The sequence below is a fragment of the Pteropus medius genome, unplaced genomic scaffold, assembly GCF_902729225.1.
Source record: "Pteropus medius unplaced genomic scaffold, Ma_sr-lr_union100, whole genome shotgun sequence".
Classification (NCBI taxonomy): Eukaryota; Metazoa; Chordata; class Mammalia; order Chiroptera; family Pteropodidae; genus Pteropus; species Pteropus medius.
In genome coordinates this window covers 18,588,961-18,604,402 of record NW_024354500.1, presented here as the reverse complement: position 1 = coordinate 18,604,402, position 15,442 = coordinate 18,588,961, and the positions used below count along the sequence as shown (strand labels likewise).

At 37.8% G+C, this 15,442-nt stretch overlaps 1 protein-coding gene across 2 annotated transcripts in view; it reads left to right on the top strand.

The window, feature by feature from the left end:
• Window positions 1-15,442, top strand: part of CD109 (CD109 molecule) — a 102,354-nt gene that overhangs the window by 11,496 nt on the left and 75,416 nt on the right. For both annotated transcript variants that reach the window (XM_039853291.1, XM_039853292.1), the window contains 2 exons: window positions 7,312-7,340; window positions 10,850-11,080. In XM_039853291.1, coding sequence (XP_039709225.1) covers window positions 7,312-7,340; window positions 10,850-11,080 — 260 coding nt within the window. The remainder of the gene's footprint in view (window positions 1-7,311; window positions 7,341-10,849; window positions 11,081-15,442) is intronic.

Genomic DNA, 15,442 nt, shown 5'->3' with positions numbered 1-15,442 from the left:
TTGAGTTTTACAAAGTTCTCTACAACAGGGATAAGAAGGACTTTACATACAGAGTGTATGTTTACTCAGTGATCTAAAAGAGTATCATGCAGTGTTTCATGAGGTGGTGGCTATATTCCATGTCTGAATGGAGCCTTGCCAGAAGAGAGGAAAAAAGTTCACAACTTGTAAATACTATCTCATCCTCAATATAGCAACAGCAGAGAAAGAGATTACCATTCCTCATTTACACTCACCTCCTGCCCCCACCCCAATTTTATGTTTTGGTGGTATAAATCATCGTTAGAATGTTAGGACTTTCAAACGAGACTTAATAAGTGCCTAGGAAATTCCAGGCTTCATTTGTAAATTTAAAGGGATGACAACAAATCAAAAAAATGTAAGTACTTAAAGTTGACCTTTTAATAAGGACACATGAGATCAGTGAGTGGGGCTTTAACTTGGATCTCTCTACACATCCTTGAGTCACTTCCTGAATCCAGCAAGAATTAGGGGTCGGTGGGGCGTCTATACCCTCCACTCTAGCTTTTGGGTGTAACTTCTATTTCTGGCTGTGTCTTTCCTGGGTTTGTGAACGGGCATGGTCACATGTCAAAGCAGTGGCAGCCAGGCATGTAGTCAACCCCCTCTTCCAATTTCTCTCTAATGAGAAAATCCCTTAAAGGAATGACTCTATTAAGAGCTACATTAAAAAAAAAAAGTTCTATGAAATGAGATCTCCTGTACTTCAAATCTGGGCAGCTGATTTTGAATTGCTAAAATGCTCACCCTCCAATTAATCAACCCACTAGATTTATTTGGACTGTAGACTCACAGCTGTTTTTTACTTTCTCCTTGCTTGGTGTCATTTAGATATATATAAATTATAGCCCCTTCGGTCCCCCCTACTTAGTATTTGTAAATTTGCCAGTGATGGGAGGTAGACTGTGTGTTGGGCCACGATAGAAAGGAAGCACATTGTTTCCTCCAGTCATCAGGCCGACAAAACAGTCAGCCTAGATGATTTATCCTAAAGTAATGAAAAATAAGTAACTATCAATAATTGAGGCTGCTGGTTTGTTGGGGCTCAACTATTGCAATTTAATTTTTCGGTTTTGTTCCAATGTGGGACATAGTGGTGGGTGCCCTGCCATAATGCTTAGATACAGCCCTACAGGGATGAAGGACTCATTCCCTCAAGCTCTGGGCGTGTTGCGGAAGACTGCCCTTAGAGCCAGCTCCCTTTGGGGATTGAATCAGCTAAAGAGAGTCATCTTGCCCGAGGGGCACCCCTCATTGGGTGGAGTTCCAACCAACTCAGGACAACTTTCAAGGGGCATCGCTGCTTCTGAGTGCCCCTTGTGGATGCCTCCTGAGTCTGCATTGCAGTTCTTCCTCCTCCCTCCCCTCCACCTTCTCCCCTCTCCTCTCTCTTTCTTCCCCTCTCCTCCCCCTGTCCCAGTCCCTAGTCCTGTCTCCTTCCCTTCCCATCTCCAGGTGCTGATCCCAAGAGCACTCTCTACAAAACCTCTTGCACTTCAATCGCCATCTTAGATTTGGAACCCAACCTTAGACAGATGTGGTTATTATTTTACTTTACTTTGAAGAGGGACTTTTCAGATCTTGAAATTAACTTCAAACATATTAGAACTGTTGTAGTATGAAGAACTGATATAAAACTTGGGAAATTTTCTGGTTTTTATATCCTTTTCAGAAGTTGTTGTATAACATGAATTATTTTAAAACCATCTCTGCTAATGCAGTGCTTATACTATAAGGGTTGGGAGAAACATTATGGAAGAAGAATCCATATGTTCTGGTGATGACTGACATAGAGTTGGGGAGAGAAAGGAGTCTGAGATTTTGAGCTTCTGTGGCTGAGGGAGAAGTGATAGCAACATATACCAAAGGCTCTCCAGGCTGTGGAATTTTCACAATAATCGAAGGTAGGCGAATAAAAACGAAAGTACAACTGCTGTTCTCGTACTGAAAGGCAGTACATAGATAGTAGTGGTTTAGAGGTCAGACCCAAGGGTCAGGCTGCCTGTGTTAGAATCTTGGCTCCATTACTTCTTTTCTGTGTGGCCCTGGACAAGTCATTTACTATCTCTGTGACTCGGATAATACTTAAGAAGATCATGGTGAGGATTATACCAGTTAATATATGTAATTGTTGTAGAACACTCTAAATAGTATTTATTATTATTATTACATTCACAAAATTAAAAAGATTATACACAATATAATTATAAGCAAAAACTTGTCCTTCATCCTCTAGACCAGCACTGTCCAATAGAAGTATTATGTATTAATAACATTTTCTAATAACCACATTAAAAAGGTAAAAAGAAACAAGAAATTAATGATATATTTTATTTAAACCAACAATTCATAAATAATATCAATTCGACATCTAATCACTATAAAATTACTAGTGAGATAGTTTACATTCTTTCTTTTGTTTTAGTCTTTGAAATATGGAGTGTATTTTACATTTGCGGCATATTTCAGTTGTTCAATAGCCACTTCTGGCTAGATGTTACTGTATTGGACTGTGCAGCTTTAGAGGTTTGCTAGTTAATCTTTTTAAAAAGTGTTTCAGTTATCTGTTGCTGTGATTGAACCAACCCTAAAACTTAGTGGCTTAAAAGGACAATGGTTTATAATTTCTCACGAGTCTCATTCACCCACTTTGTACATACAAGTTTGATGATTATTGGCTGAATCATTTATTACCACGCTATTGTGAAAATTTCTAATTCCATGATTCCTTCTACTTTTATTAGTTAGAATTCTGTGGTAAAGAAGAACTTTTTTTCCTCTTTCACTTTGTCATCTAATCATATAGCAGTACAGACTTATAGATTTGATTTTTTAGTAGGTTATAATTCATTGTTTACTTGAATGCTCAAGTTGTCTGACCATTTTATCTATCTATCTATCTATCTATCTATCTATCTATCTATCTATCTATCTATCTATCATCTATCTATGGTTATAATCATGTATATATGACTTTATTTCTTTTTCAGGTTTCTTGTATTACCCCTGCCCCCCACATGCATAGCTTTCCTCATCATCAACGTCATTCACCAGAATGGTACCTTTTTTTTTTAACCAAGGATGAACCTGCACTGACACATCGTAATCACCCAAAGTCAATAATTTACCTTAGGATTCACTCCTGGTGTTGTACATTTTGTGGATCGGAGTAAATGTATAATGATGTATTCATCATTATAATATCATACTGACTATTTTCACTGCCATAAAAATCCTCTGTGCTCGCCTGTTCATCTCACCCTGCCAACCACTGATCTTTTTATTGTCTTCATAGTTTTGCCTTTTCCACAATGTCATGTAGTTGGAATCATACAGTATGTAGGCTTTTCAGATTGGCTTCTTTCACTTAGTAATATGCATTTAAGTTTCCTCCATATCTTTTAATGACTTAGTAGCTCATTTCTTTTTAATGTTGAATAACATTCTATTGTCTGGAGGTACCACAGTTTATTCATCCATTCACCTACTGAAGGACATCTTGGTTGTTTCCAAGTTTTGGCAGTTATCAGTAAAGCTGCTATAAATATCCGTGTGCAGATTTTTGCATGCACATAAGTTTTCAGTTCCATTGATTAAATACCAAGTAGTGCAGTTGCTGGATTGTATGGTAAGAGCATGTTTAGTTTTGTAAGAAACTGACAAACTGTCTTCCACAGTGGCTGTAGCAGTTTGCATTCCCATCAGCGATGAATGAGAGTTCCTGTTGCTCCATATCCCAGTTAGCATTTTGCATCATCAGTGTTTCAGACCTTGGTCGTTCGAATACTTATGAAGTGGTACCTTATTGTTGTTGTAATTTTCATTTCACTGTGATGTGGAGTATCTCTTATAATGTTTATTTGCCATCTGTATATCTTCTGTGGTGAGGTGTCTGTTAAGGTCTTTGGCCTATTTTTTCAGTTTTTTTTATTGTTGAGTTTTAAGAATTTTTTGTATATTTTGAATAATAATCCTTTATCAGATATGTCTTTTGTAAATATTTTCTCCAAGTCAGTGTCTCTTCTTCTTATTCTCTTGATGTTGTCTTTTGTACAGCAGTTTTTTAAAAAAAAATTATTTATTTTTTTTGTTAATTGAAGAAATGATTTAAATTCCCCGCCCTCCACTTCCCTGTCTACCTCCCCCTCTCCCTACCCTCTGGTCAGAGCAGTTTTTAATTGTAACAAAGTCTAGCTTATCAATTATTTCTTTTGTGGGTCGTGTCTTTGGTGTTGTATTTAAAAAGGCTTCACCAAGGTCATCTAGGTTTTCTCCCTATGTTGTCTTGTAGGAATTTTATAGTATTGCATTTTACACTTAAGTCTATGATCCATTTTGAATTAATTTTTGTGAGGAAAGTAATGTCTGTGTCTAGGTTCTTTTTTCTTTTTTTCTTTTTGCATGTGGATGTTCAGTTATTGTAGCACCGTTTGTTGAAGAGACTGTCTTTGCTCCATTGTATTGCCTTTGTTCTTTTATCGAAGATCAATCAATTGACTGTATTTGTGGAAGTCTATTTCTGGGCTCTCTGTTCTCCTCCATTGATCTATTTGTCTGTTTGCTCCCCAATACCACACTCTCTTGATTACTGTGGCTTTGTAGCAAGTCTTTACATCAGGTAGCATCATTCTTCCAACTTTATTTTTTTCCTTCAATGTCGAGTTGGCTATTCTGGGTCTTTTGTCTCTTCATATAAACTTTAGAATCAGTTTGTTGAAATCTATAACTTTCTGGGATTTTGACTGGGATTTCATTGAATCTATAAGTCAAACTGGGAAGAACTGACAGCCTGACAATATTGAGTCTTCCTATCTGGGAACATGGAATATATTCTTTATTTAGTTCTTCTTTGATTTATCAGAGTTTTATAGTTTTTCTCATACAGATTTGTACATATTTTGTTAGACTCGTACTTAAGTATTTCATTTTTTGTTGGCAATGATGTAAATGGAATTGTTTTTAAATTCGAATTCCACTTGTTTATTGTTGGCATATAGTGACCATAATATTTTTAATTGAGGAAACACTTTCTCCACATGTGCTGAGGTATTAGTAAGATAGCAAAGTTTGCTATGGGGAGAATATTCTGATTTCCAACTGTATCCCATATTGAAATGTTTAAATGTTGTAGCCTAAATATTTCATAGGATCTGTCTTTTTGCTTGCACATTACCATGCCTCTTTTGATAAATATTTTTATAAGACAAAATGTGTCAAGTAAATTGTCTCTGTGGTTCTTTTGAATTTTCACTAAGTTTAGTTGCTGGAATATCATAGGGCTTCTTGATTTCACTTCACTTCAGTATAGAATATGTTTATTCCATTAAAAATAAGAAGTGATAAGTAGAAGTTTCTTCCCACAAGATGAAATATTTCCAAAGCACAATTACAAAATTTCAAAGTTAAATCTTGTGCAAATGAAACCCATCTCCTATTAATATTTTGCTAAACGAATAAAGATCCAGTACAAATGCTGAATCAGGGTGCTAGGATAACAATGTAACTTGGTACAATCCTGGAGTTGGCTCACCATATCTAAGAAGCCTCTCATGATCTGGTCCTCATTTCTGCTGCCCTCTCCCTCAATGTGGTCTGGTCTCACCCAGCTCTTTGCTTTGGTAGGCTCATGTTGACTTCCATTTCTTTGCATTTGCTGTTGCTCTGCCTGCATACTCGTCCTCTCCTTCATCGGGCTAATTTCTCCTTATCCTGCAACTCTAGACTCTGGCATCATTTTCTCTAGGCACTTTCCCTGATCCCTCTGATGTGCTCCCTGTCCTACCTCTATTGCAGTTTTTGTTTATTCGTTCCTCCTTCTTAACCTTTTCAAAAACACTTTTGGTCTAATGTCCTATTATTGAAGAATCCCGCTCTTTGCTTTCTATAGTTGACAGTTATTGGGTAGACTGATCTGTGCTAGGTAGGATAAATGATTTTGATGAATTGTGTATCTGCTCTTGAAAACATATTTGTATTTCATTGAGGCACTTTTGGGCAGTCATCTTTAAAGTGGATGTGCACACATCTGGGAGTGCATAAGCCCATTTGTAAGAGTATAAGTAGAAAACATATGACTTTTATTTCTATAATTTTATTGGGCAAAATTAGTAAATTAAAGTTTTCGAATACTTAATATTTTGTTTGCAAAAGTGCATGTGTATATAACTTTGTAAATCTAAGTTGACTTGGAATGTGTATTAAATATTTTATTGATTGAATGCTCCATCACAAAAATTTGAAGACTATTGCTATAGAGGCACACTAACATCCCCAGGGGATCACTTTTCAAACTTCCTGGCTATGTGTCAGGCACTGTTCTACACACTTTACAGGCATCGATCGACATACTTGTTCCTTACAACCACCTTATGAGATGGGTATGATTATTAGCATCCTTATTTTATGAATGAAAAAATTTAACCCGGAGAATCAGGTAACTTGATCAATGGCAGAGTTAGTATGTGGCTGATTCAGGATAGAACTGATGAGGCCACTCGCTTAACCCTTGCTTCTTATTAGGTTATGTGTTATTTATTCCCATGGGATAGCCATATGTGTCCTCCAAGAAGAGAAGTACCATGTGGTACCCTTAATAAATATTTCTTAAATGAGTGAAGAGGGCCCATAGCTATCTCCGAATTCATGTCACTTAAATGGGAACTTTGGATAAGGAGTCTTTTATTTTTAACATGAAACATTTTTTCCTTTGAAATAAATGGATCTGATGAGAAATTGGCACGAGTTAAATGAGCAGTTCTATGTTTAGAAACCTTACATGAAAAAAAAATCTGCATCACTCTACTACTAATGAGTCAGTAATGAGTCCCAGCTCTCTACTGACTGACTAATGCCTTCCTTTTCTTCCTTTATCATGAGGGTATGAGAACATAAGAAATAAACTTCAGATTCCTTCTGTACACTTTCTGAAGTGTCGCCCAAATGAATATAACCTTAAAACAGCAACAAGATCAGCAGCAATAATGATAATAAAGATTATAATGCAAAAGAAAAGCAGAACTTACTAATTTTTTGGGGGGGCGGTTTCACCAACCAATTGATAGCCTTTTAAGTCTGGCCCAGTTTTCCTTAATTCTTTGTTGCGAGGATATGAAATAATCTCTCAGGTGTTCTGGGCATTAATAAAAAGTTTTGATTTGACCAAATAAATTTATGATTCCATAAGTTTATGATTTACTCTACATCTAAGAGTATTAGGAGAATCTTGCAAGTTCTGGATTGTATCATCAGATTCAAATTATGACTGTATTTTTTTCCTCGTTTTCCTTTTAGGCTCTTTCAAGACACTTACTCTTCCATCAGTAAGTATCCATTTAAAAAAGTTTGGCTTCAGAAATATATATTGCATCAGTGAACTAAATAAATTAATATTTTATTGGCTTTTATATCTATTTAATTTCTTGTGAGTTTGGCTCAACACGTAAGAGTCCAAAATTTCTGTGGGTAAATAATCAGTTCTTGTATAATTGGATCTTGTGTAAGATGTGGAAGTCTCTTATGAAAGAACCTCTTTATTACCAATTCTGGGAACTTTTTAAAATAATTTTGGCCCCAAGGAGGCAGAAGACATCTGATCACAGAGATTCAGAAGGTGTACAATTTATCAGTAAGGCATATATATGTATATATATGCCATGTATATATGTATATATGTATATACACATATACATACATATATACATACACATATATGTATATATACATATACATAAATATATACATACATATATATGTGTATGTGTGTGTGTGTGTGTGTGTGTGTATCTCCTTCTGGTATTCTCTCCAGTGTGAGAAGCAGGTTACAACTCATTCCAGGTTTGGTACAGCAGAAAACTTTCATAAAGATTGCTCAAAATCCACCATATTTTTTTAATCTCCTTCTCATATGTTTCTTCTACTGTTAACAATGGGAGGGGCAGGTCAAGGTCTGTACTGACATCTCAGAATCTGTAGTGCCACCCAAGCCATGTGCTGATGCCCCATAGAGACACCCCAGGTTTACTCAATATGCCAAATTCATTTTGCCATCTTTGACTTTCCAGTACTAGGATTAGCAGCTAGGCCTTGAGGATCTCAAATTACCTGAATTTTACATATGAGGAGGCAAGATTTCTGATAGGAGAGTTGAAAAAGCAAATTAGGGTAACCGAAAGGAACAGAAAGATAGTCAATACCATCCCCTGTGGAGGCCGTGTCAGCTTCCTGAAGAAGGGTGGAGTAGGGGACAGAGTAAATGTTTTTGGGCATATTTTGGGTTAATTCTAATTCTCTAACTCTTTGGCCTCCTTGCGGTTAATAAATCTCTTTAATTTTAGGCATCTGCATCATTAATTTGACATAAGTTTTCAATCTACTCTCTATTCTGGAGCTTCTGTGCCACTAAAAATGATCAAACTATATCCAAGTCGTAAAGAGCAATCTCATCAAATACCATATTTTAAATATGAAATATTTATAAACCTTTGCCATATATAAGCATATGATATGCTGGTTCCTGGAATATAGATTTTTCTGCTTATGGTATTAAGGAATCTGTATAAAAGAATCTGAGAACTGAATTATCATTTGAAAAAATAGAATACAAGAATGCAAGTTTCAGGCTAGACTCTCGGCCCCACTAGGGTGCACATCTTCGGCTCACCATGTTGTATCCCAAGCAGTTAGAACAACCTGGAGCTAGAAGTTACTCAATAAGTATTTATTTATTAAAGAAAAGCAAATATTGACACCGGAGGTCATTTGAAGGTGATGTTATGATTGCTTTTCCTAATATTTTATTATGAAAATTTTAAATATACAGAAAACTTGAAAGAATTTCACAGTGAATACTCTTAAAAACACCACTTAGAATCTATTATTCACATTTTACCATACTCGCTCTATCACATATTTATCCATCTCCCTATCTTTCTATCCACTCATTCATCTTATTTTTAAAATGTATTTCTAAATAAATTGTAGACATTAGAATTTTTTTTCTCTAAATATTTCCTGCTGACCATTTTATTGGTGGTTTGTTACATTTCCTTCATATTCTTATCCATACTGTGAACTTTATGGTGGCTTCTCTTACCAAAAATCTTGTGGACAAAACATTTGCAAAAATGTCAGAATGTAGTTTTAGAACCTCAGGTTTATTAATCTGAAAATGAACTAAAAGTCAGGTGTGCTAGTTATCTATTGTCATGTAACCTATTATTCCCAAACTTTGGCATAATATAACAATAAACTTGTATCACTTCTCACAGTTTCTGTGGATTGGGAATTTGGGAACCACATAGTCAGGCAATTCTGATTTAGGGTCTCATGAGGATGCACTCAGGATGTCAACCAGAGCTGCAGTCATCTACTGGCTTCACTAGGGCTAAGATCCCCTGTAAGGTGGTTCATTCACACAGCAGGCAAGTTGGTAGTAGGCGTTGGCAGGAGGCCTCCGTTCCTCCCCATGTCGGCTATTCCACGGGCTTCTTGTGTGTTCTGAGCACATGGCAGCTGGCTCCTGTCAGAGTGAGGAATCTACAAAAAAGAGAACTAGGCCGAAACCATCCTTTCTATGACACAGACTCATTCTATTCTTGAGAAACAAATCACTGAGTGTGGGAAATTAGGTTCTATCTTTTCAAGGGATAGGGTCAGAGAATTTTTGGACATATTTAAAAACTACCACATGTAAGTGAAATAAACCAGACAGAAAAAGTTGAAAACCACATGATATCACTTTTATGTGGGATATAAACCTAAAAGCAACAAACGAACAGGACAAACAAACAGAGACTCATGGACATGGACTACAGACTAGTGGTTACCAAAGAGAAGAGGGAGAGGACGGAAAAGAGAGATATGGGATAAAAGGGATCAAATATGTGGTAACAGAAAGAAATCTAACTATGTGAGGTGAACACACAATGCAATATATATATGCCTTACTGTTAAATTGTACACCTGAAACTTACTAGATTTCATTAACCAATGTCACACACACAAAAAATTAAAATAAAGCTGAAATTGTGAAAACAAAAAACAAAACAAAACAACCAAAAAACCCGCTGCATGAAGTGTCTTAGGAGTAGTATAGTTCATCTTGGGTTTGAATCTCAGCTAGTGACCTGGAACAACTTCCTTAACCCCTCCAAGCCCCAGTTTCCTTGTTTGTAAAATGGTGTTAGTAAGAGCACTCACCTGAAGGATTGTCATGAGGTAAGATGACACAGCGCACGTAAACTGCTGAATATGGCTTCTGGTCTGTTAATGCTGGAAGGTGGGATATCTATTAATAATAGAATAGTAAATAGTAAAAAGAGCAGCTTCATCATCCTTACCAGGATTATGACACCTAATGCACAGGGTGCTGGAAGACAGTGCATTGTAGAACAGAGCTTGAGAGAGTATAGCAAAAAAACAGTTCCTGTGCAGATCCTGTGCCTTTCGCTGATTGGGTCAGATAGGGTGAGGCGTGGAGAAGAACGTTAAAGGATATTAGCTTTTCTGATCCACAATGACTGTTAGTGAGGAAGAATTTGCACTTGGAATATGAAATGGCAAAGTGACTGCCATTGAGAGAGAGAGAGCTTGGTGGGATGTGTATTCTGCATTCCAGAAACCCTGTGATTTAATCGGAGAGCAAACTGCAGGATTTTAAAATAAGGAAAACAAATTGTTTAACTTTGCTGCCTAGCAGGGGCAAATTTTCCAACACTGCAATTACTTTTGATAATACTCTATATTTCCATTTTCTATTGTACTTACAATTAAAAACATTTTTGAGGTAATATAATGAGACCTTGATGTGTGTGATCTCTTTTTTTTCTAGCTACCTCTGAACAGTGCAAATGAGATTTATGAGCTACATATAACTGGACATGCCCAGGATGAGATTTTATTCTCTAATAGTACACGCTTATCATTTGAGACCAAGAGAATGACTGTCTTCATTCAAACAGACAAGACCTTGTACAAGCCAAAGCAAGAAGTGAAGTTTCGTGTTATTACACTCTTTGCAAATTTTAAGCCTTACAAAACCTCTTTAAACATTCTAATTAAGGTAAGTGTCAGACAGAAATGAAACTAGGAGTTTAAGCTATCTCACTGAAGCTCTCTTGTAAATTCTGCTCATATTATCTTAGAATTCACCATGAATATGCCTCCCTCCCAACATGTGAGTTCTTTCTCTAGGAAGGGAGGCAGTAGAGCATTGAGTTAAGGGCTCATGCTCCAAAGTCAGCCTTTTTGGGTTCCAGTCCTGGCTTCTTCATGGATTTATTCATTTGTTAAACATTTATTGAACCTCTGTGTTCCAGACAGTGAGATAAGACAGTGAACAAAATATATTAGGTCTCTGTTCATATTGAGCTTATATTTTAGTGGGTAGTGGAGAGACAGACAATAAACACACATACATGCGCACACATATAAAGGGATAGGGGTGTGTGTGTGTGTGTGTGTGTGTGTGCGTGTGAGAGAGAGAGAGAGAGAGAGAGAGAGAAAAGAGAGAATGGGAGGTAAATTCAGGTTTTTTAGTTTAGTATCTTCCTATTTTTAGTTTGTTGTTATAAATTAAAAAAAAAATCAAGCAAACAAACATGTACATATAACTTCCAGTCAATTTGTGTTTGTAGCAAATACCATATTGGTTAGCATGGTGCTCAATATGTATATTTATTGAATTGAGCTAGGATTGATTAGAGTTTGTGGCTCTGTGAATTTCTGCCTCTACTGTATATTGGAATGTCTATAAAGCAGGCTGACATAGTGAATAGCATTTCTAAATTCATATAACTCTGAGCAGGGCTTTATGGACTCCATTCATACCATCATTTATCATTTGTCCACATATACTGAGAACTTACTATATGCTAGAAACTGGGTAAAATGGAGGATTTTAGAAGTACATGTCTGTATATCTCTGGCTTTTTACATCCAATTTGCATTCTTCTACCTTAGGTGGATACAAGTCAGCACGGAATAAATTTCCCATGTGAGGCATTAACCCAGAACTAACCCTGCTAATACTGGTCAGCTCTGTGCATTTTTATAATTTTACCTCTCTATTCTGCTCTAGTATATGCATTTTTAACCTTTGATGTGTAGAATCTTTGGATTCTTCTTTCCAATTTTGTACTTACCCTGCCGCATTTGGCTTTCCCAGAAGCACTCAGATAGACCTTCCTCTTGCTTAACTCTTGCTGGGGAATCCTGCTGGCTTGGCCAACATTTGGCGGTCCTTGCCAGGGGAGGGGAGTTTAGACTAAAATTCCACCTGGACTGCAAAGTGTTGGGGTGTGGCCATACTCTGCTCTCTGCATCCGGTCAGTGAGGCTGGGGTATGAACTCAAGTCTGGCTGCCTCCTTCCTTGGAACTTTCAGAGGTCAGGTCATAGCATTGATGTGAATGCTCACATCACTGTACTCCTCCATCTGAAACAGTCATTTGGGCCGGTCTTCACCAGACTGTAATGTTTTCTACATCTTTCAGTGTGGAATAGTTGGGTTTCTTGGCAAAACTTCCCAGAAAAAAGCGGGACTTAGTTTTAACAAGAGCCCGACTTGGACAAAGTTGTATTCCCCAACACAGCACCACCTACAGGCTAATGTGGAGAAGTGCATCTGATGGCTATGAAGCTAACTTTTTGGGACCTTTCTTGCCCAGCCAAGAATGACTGTAGTAAGCAACCAACCATACTGACCACCACCACACATTCAGGGATGTCTAGTTTTTTTTTTTTTTTTAAATCATTGGGTATTATTAATTTTGCCTGCTCCATTGCCTGACCTTTTCAGGAAGGAAAGGGGCTTCAGAGGCCTTTCAAGCAGTGGGAAAAACATGCCCAACTCTGCCCTAAATGTGGCCTCCTCAAGCCAGTCTGGCCTAACACAATAGAAATAAGTGCCTCCAACACCGTGGTGGCAGCTGGCATGGCTGGCTACTACCTTGACCTCCGTTCTTGAAGAAGTTATTGCTCCTGGCACAGATGAATGACTTTATGTGGAAATAGGTGTTGGAGTGGGGCCTGACATTCTGGCCTGAGCAGCAGTGGTTAAACCAGAACCTCATCCCTGGCCAGGTGAGGGCATCATTTTGTTTAAGTGATTAGACTTCTCTAATTCCACATGCTGGACAGACACTGTGGGCATAATCCAGGACTCCAGGGAGTGACAGAAATACTCCTTGCAGACAAATTCTCTAGCCAGGGAATTTACTGCTCAAGACAGTCTGGCACAGGCAGCTGGCACTGTGCTGTGCTGAGGCAGCTGACTGAGATCCAGAGCATCTAGAGGTGACTCAAAGGGCATGAGGGGCTGCTTTTCCAGCATCTCCATCATGCAGCTGTTTTGGCTGTGACAGGGGCACTGTTTATATTGTACATGGCTCTCCTGTGTGTGCCCCAGCAGGGGATGACTGTTTGCAAATGCCGAGTTTTCTTGTGATGCCACCATGAATGGTCCGTTAAATTCTGATGGGCTCTGTAAAGACTTCTGGAGTTTCTACATTCTCTCCATCTTCCTGTTGGTGATAGGCTTAGGTCCAAGACTGTCTTGGGAAATTAGAGGGATTATCTCATTCACTCCCAGTTCTCCAGGTTCTCTAGGTGCAAAGTCATCAAAGACTTCAGTTTGGACTTCCTTTGTTTGTAGGGTCATGGCATCACTTGGGAGACATGTGCACCCTCACCAAAATAATACATCAGCGAAGTGCAAACATTCTTTTCCCTACACTTTAAATAACACTGGGAATTATTATTTTTCATCTTTGTCAATTTGACAGAAGAAAAATGATATTTCATTGCTTTCATTTGCATTCTTTTAATTATGAGACAGCATATATTTTATTAGCTATTTGTATTTCTTTCTTTGTTTTTGAGCTTTTAAACCCTGCAGGCTTCCCATGCATCATGCTGTGGCAGGCACAGTAAAGCCAACTGCTGATTACAATGCCTGTCCTGGAAGTTTGCCAAGAATGGTGACCTGCTTATTCCTGACTTGCTTTTGGTCTTTGGTTTTACAATTAGTTTCTGACTACTCCATTCTCAGAGTTGTACTTACCCCTGACTTTCACATTCTCCCCGACTCAGGGAGAGAAATTTTTTCTGGCTTCTCATAACTGGACCAACCCAGTACCTCTAGTCAAAGGATAGAGAATAAAGGAAAATATTTGCTTCTTGCTCTCAGGAGTTCACAGTCTAGTTGGGAACAGACAAACAAAACACCAAACCCCTCTAGATAACCAGTGAGTACTTTATGCAGTAGTATGTATTCAAAAGGGATAAACTCCAGATGTACTAGGGGCTCTCTGGGAAATGGTCATTTCTGCCTGTTGGAAGCATGTATAGAAAGCAAGACATGAGTTTATTTCACCAGTTGGACCAGGAAGGGAGGCATTCCATGCAGCAATTGTAGAGGCCTAGATGCATGGTTTTTGGGGGGCAAATTGCAAACAAATCTGTATGCTTGGGGGAAGATGAGCCTAGAAATGTAGATGTGGTCAGATTATTAACCCTTTTAAACTATGCAAAGGAGTGGGTAGACTTCATTGTGTAAGGAAACCAAAGCTATCATTACCTAGTGTTCTAGTATAATGATCATAACCAATGTTTATTCATTCACTGCTTGTTATATAACAGAAATTATGCCAACCATTTCAGCCACTTTGCCTCGATCTCAGATTTGTGTTTCATATGGATAACACTGTTAGCAGTGGGGAAGATATATTGGAGGGGCAAGACTGGAGGAGGGAGATTATTTGCAATAGTTAGAAAACAGGACATGGTGGCTGGATGTGAGGTTGGAAAGGAGAGAAAATAGAGATATTAAAGAGACAGAGTTGACAGGACTGGGAATGTGAAAGGAATCTGGTGTGACTGCTGGTTGGCTTGGATGAATATTGCACAGAGACATCGTTGTCAGAGAGTATAGGAAGACTGAAGTGTTTTTCATATATCCCTTTGGTTAAACATCTCTATGATACACTTTTGTTAAATTAAAAGACGCCTGGGAATCCTGAATTCCATCACGCATTGGTGCTATGATATTGGACCATGCCAATCGCTTATAACTAAGGGTTTACCTAAGCTCTTTAGGCATCAGTTGTCTCAACTATACTATACTGTTGGATAATCATACCCTGAAAGAGAGTTGTAACGATTGAATGATGTATGAATTGTAATGATAAGACAGAGTGCCTGACACATAGTGGGCCTTTAACACATGGAGCCTGTTATCTCTACTGTGGACTTTTCTTTTAACAGTAACATCCTCATCATCATCAACAACAACCACCACACAGGTTTGGTGATGTATACATTTTACTGTTTCATGTAGAAGGAAATGTGGTGCAGGAATTAAAAGATAGAGCCAAATCAGGATATTCTCAGGGGCATATGAACAAAGAAGATATTTCAATTTGTCT